Genomic DNA, 14,354 nt, shown 5'->3' with positions numbered 1-14,354 from the left:
ACTCGCACGTGCTTCAGGCAGCACAGACTTTTGCAAGGTGCACTTTCATTACACAGGTGCTCACAGCCTCAGATAAGTGACAGGAAAACGACACTGCAAGAGAAGTACTGTCATCATCAATAGGATATGCTTGTGTCTGGGTCTCACATGTCCTTTCCAGGTGGTGCAGCTATTTTAAAATGGGGGTTGCAACCTGTTTCTTACCTCCACTTGATAAATACACACATATTCTGCTATTGAAAGAATGAAGAGCGGGAGTTAGGTGGGAAGGCAGGTTTCTGGTGGTGCCATAGATTGTGCTAGAAGAGATGAAGAAATTCTTTTATTATACCCATGAAAAAATGTGATCCCCAGTTTCTTTGTAAACTTGGAGGATTTATGAGGTCTTGGGTTTCTCCATGGTATCCACAAACTGGCTGTAGCCAAGAACTGTCTTTTTGTTTTAATTTGGTTTCAGAGAAAAGGTTCTGATCTCTCTTCTGTCCACAAAGGACCTTGTTGCCGCTTCCCTAGCCTCCATGACCCTAAGGCCTGATTGTAGCAGTGTGTTCTTCACAGGACAATGCTGTCAGCCTGTTCTAAAGCTGGGTCTAGTGTGCTGTGTGGGTGCTTGCAGGGGGGGCACTCCCAACCAGTCCTCTGTGGCTTCTACTGGCTCCCAATAAGCTTCCATTAAGGTGACCTAACTATTAATTCCTGCCAAGGCCTTGTGTGCTCACATGCCTTCTGTACAGCTCTAACTCCTGATGGCCTTGCAGAGTTTGAGGGACTCAGGCAATTTGTGTGATCTGCCACCTTCTCTCCATCCTGGTAACACTAAGCTCAACCAAAAACTGCACTGTACATCACCACCAAGCACACCAGCAGCCTGCCCAGCTACCTGAAAGTTCTTGTGCATTGACAGGTTGGGAGCTGGAGGATGGGCATCACTTCATCCCAGCACTGCTCCACTGCTGACCCAGGGCTCATTGTGCAGTGAATTCCCATAACAGAGAGAGCACCATTACACACTGCCCCAGCCAGCTGGATTGCCAAGGTAAGTTGACACATCACTGGCACTGCTGTACTCACATCCCTCCACTTCCCTCCTCCCTGGGGCACCACATTGTCTCATTGTGGGATCAATTCTGTTTGTCAGTGTTAAGGAGCTCAAGTGTGTGACCAGAGATTTTCAAGTTAGAGATGACTCTACTCCAGGTATTTTAAAGACTAGTAATGTCTATTTAACTCCTGAGAAATTCTGCCACAAGAGGAAGATTAAAGGTTGCACACACACACATAGAGCTATGAGGATATCAAAGACAATTTTCTTGGAAATTTTTCTCCAGCTTTTGAAGTCAAACATCTAAATAGGAAAGTAGCAATGATGGCTGGAAATTACCACTATTTGGAGGTAAACCAGAGACCTGTTGAAAATCCTTGCCAATCTATGTGGAATTTGTCAACACTAAATGCTGCCTAGGAGAAAATAAAACACCACATATTTTAGCTGGACATTCTTCTCCTCCAGCCTATTGATTTAAGCAAACAGCCTTCCTGCCATTACACATATGGAGCAATATGGGCACTCACCCTTCTGCAATCCTGCTGCTGTCATCTCCTGACAGAGGGATAGCCCAAAGCCATGGAAGAGCAACGCAGATGGTCAAAAACCAGCCCACAACCCATCCTGGAACCCATCCTGGAACCCATCTTCCACAAATGCCACTGTGAAAAGCTAACCCTGGGATGAGGCTCAGACTACTCTCTGGGCAGGCTGAACAGTCCAGAGATCACAGTTCCCCTAATATCCTTCTGGCTACTTGTCCCTCTTCTCCCCATGCCACCTCTGGCTGATTTGAGCACCTGTCACATCCCTTCTCAAATACAGCTGTGTGTTCTCTGGGGCAATGCCATGTAGCAGTTGTCCACCTTTTGGAAAATCTGCAGCACAGAGATTCTTGACTTCAGATCCCAGCTGCCAGTGGCTATGAATAATTGGTAATTAAAGTAAAAGTGAAGCCATACCAGGGGATTGTTGTGCCTCTAAGTTTTCTCCAGACTACTCTCAAGAGACACAGGAGAGCTACCAGAGGTAAAAAAATAAATCTCAGCCTACTCGGTTTACATAGAGGCCATCAAAAATATGTGTCTGTATTGTTCTGACCTCCAGATCTTTTTTCCTTCACATTTTCCTAACCTTTAAAAGGCATGTAAGATAAACAGAGAAGAAGCTAGGCAGACAACATCCTTGGAAGAGATGTAGGAATATAATCAAGCCCTCAGACACACACACACAAACACCATAATTTATCTCTTCCTCCTCCTGTTTGATATTATCCTCTGTTCTAGTATCATAATCTGTTGCTATGGAAACAGCTATGATGTCACTACAAGAGGTTTATAGATGCCATGAACAGGAAGGAAAGGTACAAGACGATGGGAGAGGGAAAAAAAAAAAACAAAACACCTACAAACAGCTGCTGAGCAGGAGATGTTCCAGGAATGGTAAGTGTTAACAAGGAAAAGATAAATACATCGACGTGCTGGAGTTGTTGCAGACAAGAGCAGAATATAAACCGCACTTTAAAAATAAAGAATGCTTACAAATTTTGCCTACAAGTAAAAATATTCTGAGCAAGCTAAAGGACCTTCCTGAAAAAAAACAAACTTTCTTTGAAATGTTCAGCAAGTTTTCTGGGACTGGATATTCTCTGAGTATTGCTGCTAGAGCCCAAGTCTTCACCAAGCCACTCCATCATCTGCTGTAACATTCCCTCCTGAAGTGTAACACCCCATCAATGCAGCTAATAGTTAGGGAGCTTGCTGGCTATCCCCCATCCTGTGTATGCTTCTACAACCTGTAACTAGAAAAAAAACCTCATGTCCTCAAGCAAAAGTAAACAGAACCATAAAATTCCTTAGGCTGAAAATGACCTCTAAGATCAATGAGACCAACAGTTAACCAAATACTGCCAAGTGCACAACTAACTGTGTCCCCTCGAATAACATCTTTATGTCTTTTAAATACCTCCAGAGATTTTTAAATACCACCACTTCCCTGGGCAGCCTGTTCCAGTGTTTGACAAACCCTTTCCATAAGGAAATTTTTCATAACATCCAATCTATACTTTCCATGGTACAACTTGAGGCTGTTTTCTCTTCTCCCATCACTTGTTACCTGTGGAAAGAGGCTGCCCTCCACCTCATTACAACCTCCTCTCAGCTGGTGGTAGAGAAAGATAAAGTCTCCCCTGAGTCTCCTTTTCTGCATGCTAAACAAACCCATCACCCTCAGCTGCTCCTCCTAAGTCTTGTGCACAAGATCCTTCAGCAACTTTGTTGGCCTTCTCTGACATGCACCAGCACTTCAATGTCTTTCTTGTAGCGCTCCTGTGCCTTTAAGATTTGTTTCTTGGAGAACATCCAGCCTTCCCAGACTCCTTTGTCCCTCAGGTCTGTCCCAAGGGACCCTATCAATCTGTCTCCTAAACAGGCCAGAGTCTGCCCTGTTCAGAAGTCCAAGGCAGCCCTTCTGCTGAGCCCCTTCCTCGCTTCTTGTGCATTGAGAACCAACCACTGTACCCAAAGCGGCCTCCAAACACCACATCACCCACAAGTCCTTGTCTGTTCCCATAACACAGGCCCAGCAGGGAGCCTTCCTTTGGCGGCTCACTCACCAGCTGTGTCAGGAAGTTATCTTCCACACACTCCAGGAGCCTCCTAGACTGTTTCCCCTCTGCTGCTTCCTCTCTGTGCAAAGGCATACTGAATCCACTGGATCACATCCAGTAGCAAATAAACAACCTAACCCCAAACTCTATGCAAAAAACCAGCTTTTTTCTTCTTGCTCTCTTCACCCAAGAGAAAGACCATAACCTTACAGACTCACTACCAAACATACTGACACACCTGACATGCTCCTAGAGAGAACAGTGTGTTGAACCTCACATGCTTGAGATGTGCCCAGCGTCCGGGCCATGCACATCCATGTGCAGGAGGATGCACATGAGGTTCTCCCCCATGAGCTCAGGTGCTGATGACTGGGTCTCTGTGCTCGCAACTTTTTTTAGCCACCCTGACTGATGGTGAGAGTAGAACAGAGAGGGTGGGGCAGTCATATATGTCCTTAAAGACATCATGTGCAGGCTGAGGGAAAATTCAACATGAATTTGCCTGATGGGGAGGAGGAAGGAGGATGGCACATCAAATTTGTCCTGCATAGACACCCTTGTCATGGGAAGAGCAATGGCAGAGAAGGAGGAAACCACAAGGATCTCAGAGCAATGAGAATTGTTGGTGTTTCAGATAATCTTTGTCCCATCTCTGTTCCTGAGCATGGTGAGCGGGATCAGAGATTTAAAGTGAATGCCACGGCATCAGTTTTGCCTCTGGTGTCAGCTCCAGATGGGGAATCCCCAGACAGACTCTCTGTTCGGCCTGTGAACATTAGGATACATCTACTGTCTCCTGTCCTCGCTCACCTTCTCTTGCAAAGATGTTAGAGACAACTGCAGAGGAAAAAACTGGGAGAGACTGAAGTCAGTAAGAGCAACTGCAGAAACAGTCCAAGATGGGATTTTCAGCATTTCACTCAATTTTCCATTCCTGCCAGCCTTGGCTGTGACAGCCTCAGCCCCTGAAGATCTCAGGGATCATCTCCCTCTATTCTGTAACAGTCACTTGCCCTCATCTTTGCTCCCCACTTGTCTCTCTCCTCCTGTTCCTGACCTACTGACTTACTCCTCCTCAATTTTCAGCCCACCCCTTTCCTTTCCCAGAGGAACCTGTGTCACAAATGTTGTGCAAAACCCACACATTGTGATTTCCTCTCCTGAAGGTGTCCTGCCAATTTGTATGATGCACGCTCCTGTGTCTGCATCTATATGAAATGCAAATCCTTTGGGGTGGTAACTATCTACCCCTTCATGTCAATGTCATGCCTAGTACAGTAAGATTCTGCTTTTGCTTGGCACAGCAAATGCAAATGTTATTAGGAACACCTTAAAAGCACCAAAGGAGAATAAAAGAATAGGCATGAAAACAATGCCAAGTGTTGTGTGTGTTTTCCAGTTTCTTTTCTTTTATATTTTGTGGGCAAGCTTCTCTTTCTGGTTTATATGAAACCATTCCTTCTCTTCTGTACTTTATATTTGGGACTGCAGAATCAACAACAAAGCAGACATCAGTGAAGAAACAGAGACTGTGCTTTTTCAATTGGCAGGTGACATCAAGCAGGATTGCAAAATCGGGGGAATTAGATAATTCAACACTATCATGACAAGTTGAAGGGTACAGGATGACATTCAAATGGGATACATCAAAAATCACACACTTAGGTAGGAAAGTCTACCTCCACACATACAGGATAGAAAATGGCTCATGAGGCATCAGACTTCTTGGATGAGATCTGTGTGCCACAGTATATCACAAGCTGCACAGAGATGAACAATGTTATGATGCAGAAGTTAAACCAAATAGGAGCACTGACTGTAACAGACACAAAAAAAACACTTCTGCTCTCCTTGGCCAGCACAGGACCCAAATACAGCACTGTGGTCTAGCAGTGCCATTCAAGAGAGAGATGGACCAGCTGAATGGAGCACAGAGAACCAGGAGAATGGTCAGAGCTGAAGGGGAAAAGGTACAAGAGAAAGAGCTGAAGAAAGTGTTCAAGATATGATTTAGCCTAAGGAACACAAAGGAGAGACATGACAAAGACAAAGGAAGAGTTTTCCAACACCCACAGCTAACAGGACAATGAATCAGAGTGAGCAAAGCACAGAGGAGTTAGAGAGGAGGTAAAATCTTTTCAGTGACAAAGCAAAGGGCAACGATGACAGCCTGGACATACTGTGGACTGTCCATACATGGGGAATATGCTGGGCAAGCCTGTTAAAGAACGTGCTAGACACGTTCAGTTGATATTCTGCTTTAAAATGTTCAGTTGATATTCTGCTTTAAAACACTTTTTAAAATCTTTCCTTTGCCCATTTCCTATGATTTAAATGATTTTGGTGAGAGGTAAGTTTCTTTAGCATTTCAGCATAGTCCAGAGCCCAACCTGTCAAGCCTTCTGGACCAAAGCAGATGTTAGCCTGCAGGTTCTGCCAGGTAACACCATTGTTCCAGGTCTTGCTAGCACCTTTATGGATTAAACTCTACAAAGAACAGAGAAGGCAGCTGTCCTTCGTGGTTTCCCAAGTATCTCTGGCAAATACCAATGCCTTGTGGGATGACCTTTCCCACTTTTCAGGGAAGGAGTTGTATGTGACTGCTCTTACTTTGTCCTTCCAGAGAAAGATGTCAGCACAGGCCCTGGAAGGTGAGCAGGACAAAGAACAACATGTAAATAGAGTTTCAGCTTCTCCAAATATATGTCCCATTCAGTGGTGATGCTGAAGAAAACCAAGGGAGCAAACTATGGCATCCTTCACCCAGCATAAAACTCCCTCTCCCTCCAGAACATGACACTGACAGGCTAATGCTCATCCCATAGAGACCGTGCTTCCACTTGGGTAGCTCCCTGGGTTTCAGTGACACTGTTGCTGATCTGTATCAGAATCTCAGGATTCTGGAGCAGCTCAGGAGCAGCTCAAGGGGTTCACTTCTCGAAGATGCTTCCCTTCCTCTGGCTATTCTGCGCATGTCCTGTGAGTAAGCAAAAAACTGTTCTTTGGCATCATTCTGTCAATGACCTGATCAGACAGCCACTCTTTATATAGCACCTTGAACATATACAGCATGGTATAAATTCACACTATTGCAGCTTATTGGTACTTCCATTCAATAAACAAATCTTAATGGCACAGACAGCTTTTTAATTTAGTCCTGACTGTGGATTTTCCCAGGTATTTTGAGATGTGGAAATGCCTTTGCCTGCCTATGGAGACAGGGGCTGCTCCTCCACTCACGTGCATGGGCAAGTCTTAGTAGAAGTGTTTTTGCCATCAAAATTACCGATTCTGAAGGCTACCTGAATTCAGGAGTGGTCCCAAAATAGAGGCACTTGTGCTTTCCTGAGGATGGACCTCAGTTTGCTGATATGGCCAAATGAGGGAGTAATCAGGGGTGCTCCATGGTGTAAATGAGGGGTAGCAGTAACATGCCTCTACTCTTCCTGCATGACAAACAAATTGCTAAATGCCGTGCCTGGAGTGAAATTATCATCTGTGTTTATTTTCAAAAGAAAAGGTGAATTCTGTACTGCTAGGGGAAATAGTTTCAAAAGAGAAGCCTTCCAGTTAATTACCTTGGTCCACATTAGGGTATGTAAACAGCTCAAGAAACAACCTTTTCTCTAAACAATGTTTAATTCTCACTTCTTGTTATCAACCAGTTATCCTTTCAAAAGTAAGAGAAAGACCTATAAATAATATTTCACATTCAGAGGGCAGAGATTTCCTAGTAAGGGTGAGGAAACAACCTCATTTTATAAATGGTGTGATTAAGCTATAGAGGCCATGAGTCAGAAAGGTACTTCAGCATGCGGCCAGCTTTAAAGACATAAACAATCCTAATGAAGTCAGCAGCACCGTCTGTGAGCTTAAATTTAGGCACAGACCTGAAAATATCTTCTTAAATTGGGATCAGAGAGGAAAAGCATTGAACCTTAAAAAAAAACCCCAGCAAACCAGTCTTAGCCTACCTGTTCACTACAGACAGAGGGATGGGGACACCGTAACAGCTGTAAGCCCACAACTGAATGCCTTTACAAACTCTTCTCAGGGGTCTTGCCCATGGGCAGTACTATCACAATTGCCTTGAGTCCTGCAGCTGGAAGAAGCTGTCTCATCTGCCTCATACTGGTGTCTTAGCCTGGTCTGAGCAGAAGGTGACTGCACTTCCTTTGACCTCAACATCTGGCAGGAAAGCTCTAACACCATCACCTGGGACCCACTTGGTGAGGTCCACAATCAGGACAGGGATTTACTTCCAGGCCCAGGTCACCAATCCTGTCATGATTTGACTTCCCAACTGTCCTCCTGACCAAATATTCACATACTTTTATGCACTACTGCTGTGATGTGGCCAAAATCGGGCCTTATTCATTTAGCCACCCAAGTCCATTATCTATCTCCAAATACACAGCCTAACTTCCCAGGGCTAAGCTAAGTTCAAAAGCCTCACAGTCATCAAGGAGGTCTCTAGGCTGATAGGTTTCCCATCAGTAGAAGAACCTGCACTGAATATCAGGCACAGGCAACTCTTACCCCATTTGGATGTAACCAAATCCAGTGGTCTCAAAGCACCATGTAAAACTGGGCAGTAAATAACAACCACTAGAAATGGGGAAACCTAGTGATGGACAAATGAAAATTATTTCACTTCCTAGTCCAGCTGAGGTGTCCAGCTGAAGACGACTGGGTCTTCCCCACCTGTTACAGCCACGAAGAGGAATGCACTGCAGAGAGTGCAAGGGCTGATGACTGTGGTGAGTAACTGAGCTTGCCTCTTTGTCTGCTCACCACAGCCCCTAGTCCCAGCAATGCTCTTTCCTCTTCTGAAAATAAAACAGCATTTTTCACCCATTACATAGCAAATTTGTTTAATCACTAGACACAGGAGCATGATAAGAACAATAATTTTAACTGGAGGGGGCTTCCTGTTGTCCTGGCTATAGCCATATCCTGAGCAACTAAAAACTTAGGCTTCTAGTCCCAGCACTGACATAGCTTAAGTTCTGGTTATTATTTCATAAACAGGAAGTGTCTCTGAGTTATCATCTCCCTGCATAAACTTTGGGGTAAAGACCTTTACTCTGCCTCACTGGGGCCACCTCCCTGATGAGCAAGTTTTGTGTGCTTTGGTGAGATTTGAGGATGAATTCAAAACCCAGCAGGGCTGGCCTGTTTCCAGCTTTAAATGGGATCTGATCCACAACGAGTACAGGGTCAGATTTTTCGGCTTTCCCAGCCCCATGTGTGACAAGGAGAGCGTGCAGGCAGGTCCCTGCCTGTGCTCAGCTCTAGCAGCCGCACCGGTGGCGAGGTGCAATTTACAAATATTACCCAGATTAATTCCATGAGCCACCCACATAGAAAACTACCGATGTGGCTGCTAAAAATACACTCTGAATTGCAACAAAGTTGTCAAGAATAAGTAAGAAGCTAAGTGAAGAGGAACAAAACCAAAACAGAGGTAATCACTGTTTAGAAAATAAAGGTTAATAGATATAAATACCTCTCTTTACACAATTGTGAAGGATGCCAGGTACGAGACGCCAAGGAAATTGCTGGAGACACCCTTCCTAGGCAAAAATCCACCCACAGCCTGTGATGTCTGGCAGACCCCCCCTCTTAAATTGGAGTCTCCCCTGGACCATAGAGCCTGGCTCTGTTCTCTGCACAGTAGGAAATGTCACAAGGTGAGTGCACAGGTGAGAGTAATACTGCCTAGAGGAGGGTCCAAAGAACCAGATTCTTGCCTGGCTTAAGCCATTCACCTCCTCTAAAGACGGTACAACCACTCCTGATCAAGCCACATCTCTGGTGCTCAGAAGAATGGCAGCCACTAGTTTGCCCCAAGTCTGGAGCAGAGGCCATGTAGGATTACACCTGATGAGGTCTGCTTTGAAACTCAACTCATTTCCTTGTACAGCTCACAAACGAAACTACAAACCACGTCAAACATTGTGCAGCAGTGTTACTTCTGTTTTGTTTCACTTGTTATATTTTTATGTCCTTCATTTTACTGCTAAGCTCTCCACCACTCAAAAAAACCCCCAAAAAACAAAAAAAATACCCAAAAAAACCAAAAACCAAAAAACAAACAACCAAAAAAAAAAAAAAAAAAAACACCAAAAAAAAAAAAAAAACCACACACAAAAAAACCCCAAACAAACAAAAAAAAAAAAAACCAAAAAAACAATGAGGAGAAGCCCAGGAGAGGAGAAGACAAGAGCCAAACCTCCAAATTATTTAAAACAAATGAGAAAATTCTCCTGGCACAGTGTGTGTGGGAGAGGATTTCACACCAGATAGTCACTTATTTATCATGCCTCGCCTATTAATATCAGGTGAGGCACCATTCTGCTTCCCAGAAATGGTATTTAAGCCAGCTGCTCTGCACAAGCGCACACCACCCTCACCTGCACGTCAAGAATGCTGGGTGACTTTCTGCGTGTGCTCTATGTTACCACTCACTTAAATTTCTACTGGAACCACTTCATAAGGCCTTTGAGGTGTCACATTTCCTCCCAGGGTGCGTTTTCTGTCAAAGAGCCTATGTTCTGAAATCGGTACGGCGGGGATATGGTTTCACCTCCCCTCGCCTGCCTTGCGGTGGTGGCGGTGGGCGTGCATGTGTGCCAACTGAGACGGCTCGGCCAAGGGCAGGAGCAGAGCTGTGCCTGCCCGTCGCAGTGCTCATCCGAGCCCTCGGCTCCTGTGCTCTCCTCAGTGGCCTGGCTCTACCTGATGCTCCAGAGGAGGGCTACAGACCGAACTGGTTATGCACATAACGTGAGGCTCGCAGGGGAGGATGGCAGTCCTTGCCTCCCTCCAAGGAGAAAATTGCATCCTCTGCGATAAGTAAGTTTTTATCTATGCACTGCGATATTGCAGGGAATTCTAAGGACCTCTCATGGCAACTAGGAGGCGAAAAACAATCATTAACCCCTCCTCCACCTCCCTCGAAGCCATTCAGCAGCAATTTAACCCGCAAGCATACCGCAACACAACAGAGATAAAACAATTCCTATCAGCTTTTACGCTATCTCTGGCTCCTGCCATTTAGCATATTCACCTATTTTGAGGCTTAAGGTATGCTGAAGAGCCCGGCCGCAGACCCTTTCGTATCTGCTGCGGGGAATTTGTTTCTACGGGTCACTTTCAGGGTATTTTTTTTTTCCATCTGCTCTCTTTTCCCAGTCAGGCAGAAGCAGGGGCGCCGCTGAAGTTAGGATGCTCTAAGGAACCGCTAAACTTCTACCGCACGCTCCGGTGCAGCACCGCCGCCCCCTCCTCAGGAACAAGCCGGCGCCCTGCTCGCCCCGGTAGTGGCCGCGGCCTCTTCTCCTCTCCTCTTTCCTCCCCTCCGCTGCCCTGCCCGGCTGCGGGGAGGCGGCCGTGCCGGCGCTCGCCCACTGCGGCGCGCCGGGAAGGGGAGCGCGGCCGGGCTGACCGCAGGCCCCGCGGCCCCTCCGCCCCGGCTGCTACGGACCCGCCGGGCGCCGCCGCGCTCCAAGGGGCACCGCACCGCCCCGCACCGCCCGCCGGATGCGGCCCGGCGAGGAGCGAACTTCAGAGCAATCGCCGCATGACCCCCCCCCCGGCCGGCGGCGCCCGCCCGGGAGGGGCTGGGCAGGCTCCGCGGCCGGCGGTGCGATGCCGGCCAGGCCTCACCGGCCCGGTCACACCGCGGCGGGGGTCAGACCCGGCCCCCGGGGACCGTCGGGCGGGGGCCGGGCAGGTACGCGCCCGGGCTGCGAGCTCCGCGCCGCGCCGCGGCGGGGGTCGGCGGCGGCGGCGGGCTCCCCCCGCCCGCGGCGGGGCCCCGCTGCCGGGGGAGGCGCCGGGGGCGGCCCGGGCGCGGGGCGGGGAGCGGCGGGGGGGCTGCCCGGCCCGGGGGCCGGGGACGCTCGGCGGCGCGACGGGGCCACCAGAGGGCGCCGCCGGCGGGCTGGCCTCGACCGGCGCCCCGGGTCCGCCGCGGCCCCTCCGCCGGCACCGGCCCCGGCCCCCCGGCTTTCCGCCGTCCCCGCACTCCGGCGGCCCCGTGCCCGGCCGCGGCAAGCGCGGGGAGCGCCGGCTGTGCTCCCTGCGCTAATGAAAGTGCTCCTCTTTGTCTGCCCGCCTCCGGCGGGGTCCGAACTCCGAACAGCGGGTGAGCCCGGGGCTGCCCAGAAATAACCCGGCGGGGCACCGGTAACTTTACACCGCCCGCCGAGCGCCCTCCGCGCGGGCGCCGCAGCCCGGGCTCGATTTCCTCCTCAGATAAGTTTTACCGGCCTCGCCATGGGGAAGAAAGTACCGTGTCCCCGTGCCGCCCCCCCCGGCTCCCCTCCGCGCCCGGGTCTCCGCCGCCACGGACCGAGCGGCACCCGGGCGGGATGGCGAGGCCGCCGGGGGATGTCCCTCCCTTTATGTAACGCTCCCCGGGCAGCGCCGAGCCGGGAGGGGTGACGGGGAAGGGTAAATGCGTCGCGAGGGGATTTAAATTAACCTCGATACATCTCTGAATTTTTCTTTTTAACAGACAGCCTGTACTACACATCGATCTAACACACACAGCCGTATATATACATACACATATATATATTAAAAAAAGTATATATATACATATATAATTATTATGATTTTTTAACCCGAAAGAAACTAAGTTGGGGTACTTGGGCTTCTCGCCGCAGCCCGGGCTGGACTGAAGGAGAAGCCAGAAAAGCTGACAGCAGGCTCCAGCAGCTCCGTCCCCCGTCGCCGCTGCCCGCGGAGTCTCCGCGCCTCGGAGGAGAAGAGCCACGGCAGGGGGAACTCCTGGGAAACCGGCGAACGGAGAGGGGTAGCCGGTCCTGGGAATGCGAACTGCGGCGAGGGGCAGGCAGGCAGCAGGCACACACATACACACATACATACACACACACACATACACACACACACACACACATACACAGAGGCGCAGGGCAAGCTCCGTCCACCTCATTGTTCTGCTCGGCACCGGCACGGACTTCACCCACCGCCCCCCGCCGGGGACCGAGCGCCCGGGACCGCGGGGTCGGGGACCGGCAGAGCCGGGGGGCGACCCGCGCCTCGCCCCGCTCCCGCCGGGCACCGGTAGGGCGATGGTGCCCCGCCACCTCCCCGCAACATCGGCCGGGGTGCCGGCGAACCGCGGGCGGGCGGCCGGGGAGCCCCTGCTCTCCCCTCCCTCCCCCGCTGCGGCCAGGCCAGGGGTGCCGGCGGGGCGGGCCGGGCCGGGGCTTACCTTCGTACATGGGGGCCATCGGTGCAAGGACGCCTGTTATTCATGGCAACGCCGCCACGAACGACGCGAGATCGCAGCCCCCCAAACTCAACACACATCTGCCATCTTGAGCGGGTGTCTCTCGGCGGAGGCGAAGCTGCCGCCTGCCTTCTGCATCGCTGCCCACCTCAGCGCGGGGGGAGCCGGGCACATCCAGCCCCGCTGCCGGCCCTCCGACGCGGCCGGGGCGGGCGGGCGAGCGGGCGGGGGGCGGCGGCGCCGGGCCGGGCCGGGCCGGGCCGGGGCCGGGGCGAGGCGCGGGGCCGGGCAGGGGCGGCGGGGCCCCCCCGGCTCGGGACGGCGGCGCTGGGGAGGGAGGGAGAGAGGGAGGGAGGGAGGGAGAGAGGGAGGGAGGGAAGGAGAGAGGGAGGGAGGAAAGGAGAGGGAGGGAGGGAAGGAGGGGGGCTGGCGCCGTGCCCCTGCTCTCAGCGCGGCATGGCTGCGTGTACCGGGGCGCCTGCAAAAGTTGCACTGGGGGTGAGAGAAAGGGAGAGAGAGACTGAGGGAGAGAGAGGGAGACGGAGACCGAGACGGAGAGGAGGAAAAAAAAAAGGAGGAAAAAAAAAAAAAAAGCAGCGAAGGGAGTTTGCAAATAATCAAGCGCCGATGGCACCGATCGCGGCTTCCCAGAAGGAGCGGGAGCGAGCGAGAGAAACCCTCTGCTGAGATTATGTGGGATCTTGTTTAACAACACATTTCAATCAGGAGAAAAAAGGAACAGTCAACAGAAGTTGGTGAAACACTTCTGTCTTCCCCCCCTCCTCTTTATAGAAAAGAGAGGAAAGGAAAAAAATAAAAAGGCAGCTGATTGAAGCTTTGCAACTCACTGGCTGTGGGGATCATATAATTTGTGCTCATGTTTTACAATAGCATGGAAAATTCCTACCTCTTCCCCTCTCCCCAAATAAATCTTCTATTCCCTCAAGGCATTTCACAATCTGGTTCACTGACAAAAGTTCCGATTAATCTTTTTTCTTTTTTTTTTTTTTTTTTTCGTTTAGCTTACTTGCAGTGTAAATATTTAGCGGATGCATTTAAAATAAACATACGTTGTTGCTTTTAGGAGTCAGGTTGTGTTTTTGTTTTGTTTTGTTTTAAAAGGAACCACATCAAAGAAGTGTTTACTAACTGAGATTGACAGCCTATTCTCCCCCTCCCTCTCTTCCCTCCCCCCCCAGCCCCCCCCTATTTTTTTTTTTTAATTTTAAATCATCCGTCTCCCCGATTGAGCTCTTGCTGTAGGAGCACCAACCCGATGAGCATCATTTTTGTTGGTGCATAGAGGAAATCTATAGGTGAAGCCAGAGGAACCCCCTTTGCCTGACAGGAGTTTTACAAAGGAAGGTCAGTCACCAGGTACCCATTACGCAGGCAAAGGAAGCTGAGACTCATGCAAAGCCTCTGGCAAAGGTGGA

At 49.9% G+C, this 14,354-nt stretch overlaps 1 protein-coding gene across 1 annotated transcript in view; it reads right to left on the bottom strand.

Moving 5' to 3' along the window:
- Positions 1-13,156, bottom strand: part of HIPK2 (homeodomain interacting protein kinase 2) — a 128,180-nt gene extending 115,024 nt beyond the window's left edge. Inside the window, exon 1 of the mRNA XM_053977577.1 lies at positions 12,901-13,156. Coding sequence (XP_053833552.1) covers positions 12,901-12,919 — 19 coding nt within the window. The 5' untranslated portion in view covers positions 12,920-13,156. The remainder of the gene's footprint in view (positions 1-12,900) is intronic.
- Positions 13,157-14,354: the final 1,198 nt, after the last annotated feature.

Source organism: Vidua macroura, chromosome 5, assembly GCF_024509145.1.
Source record: "Vidua macroura isolate BioBank_ID:100142 chromosome 5, ASM2450914v1, whole genome shotgun sequence".
Lineage (NCBI taxonomy): Eukaryota > Metazoa > Chordata > Aves > Passeriformes > Viduidae > Vidua > Vidua macroura.
This window is presented reverse-complemented; position numbering and strand designations above follow the sequence as displayed.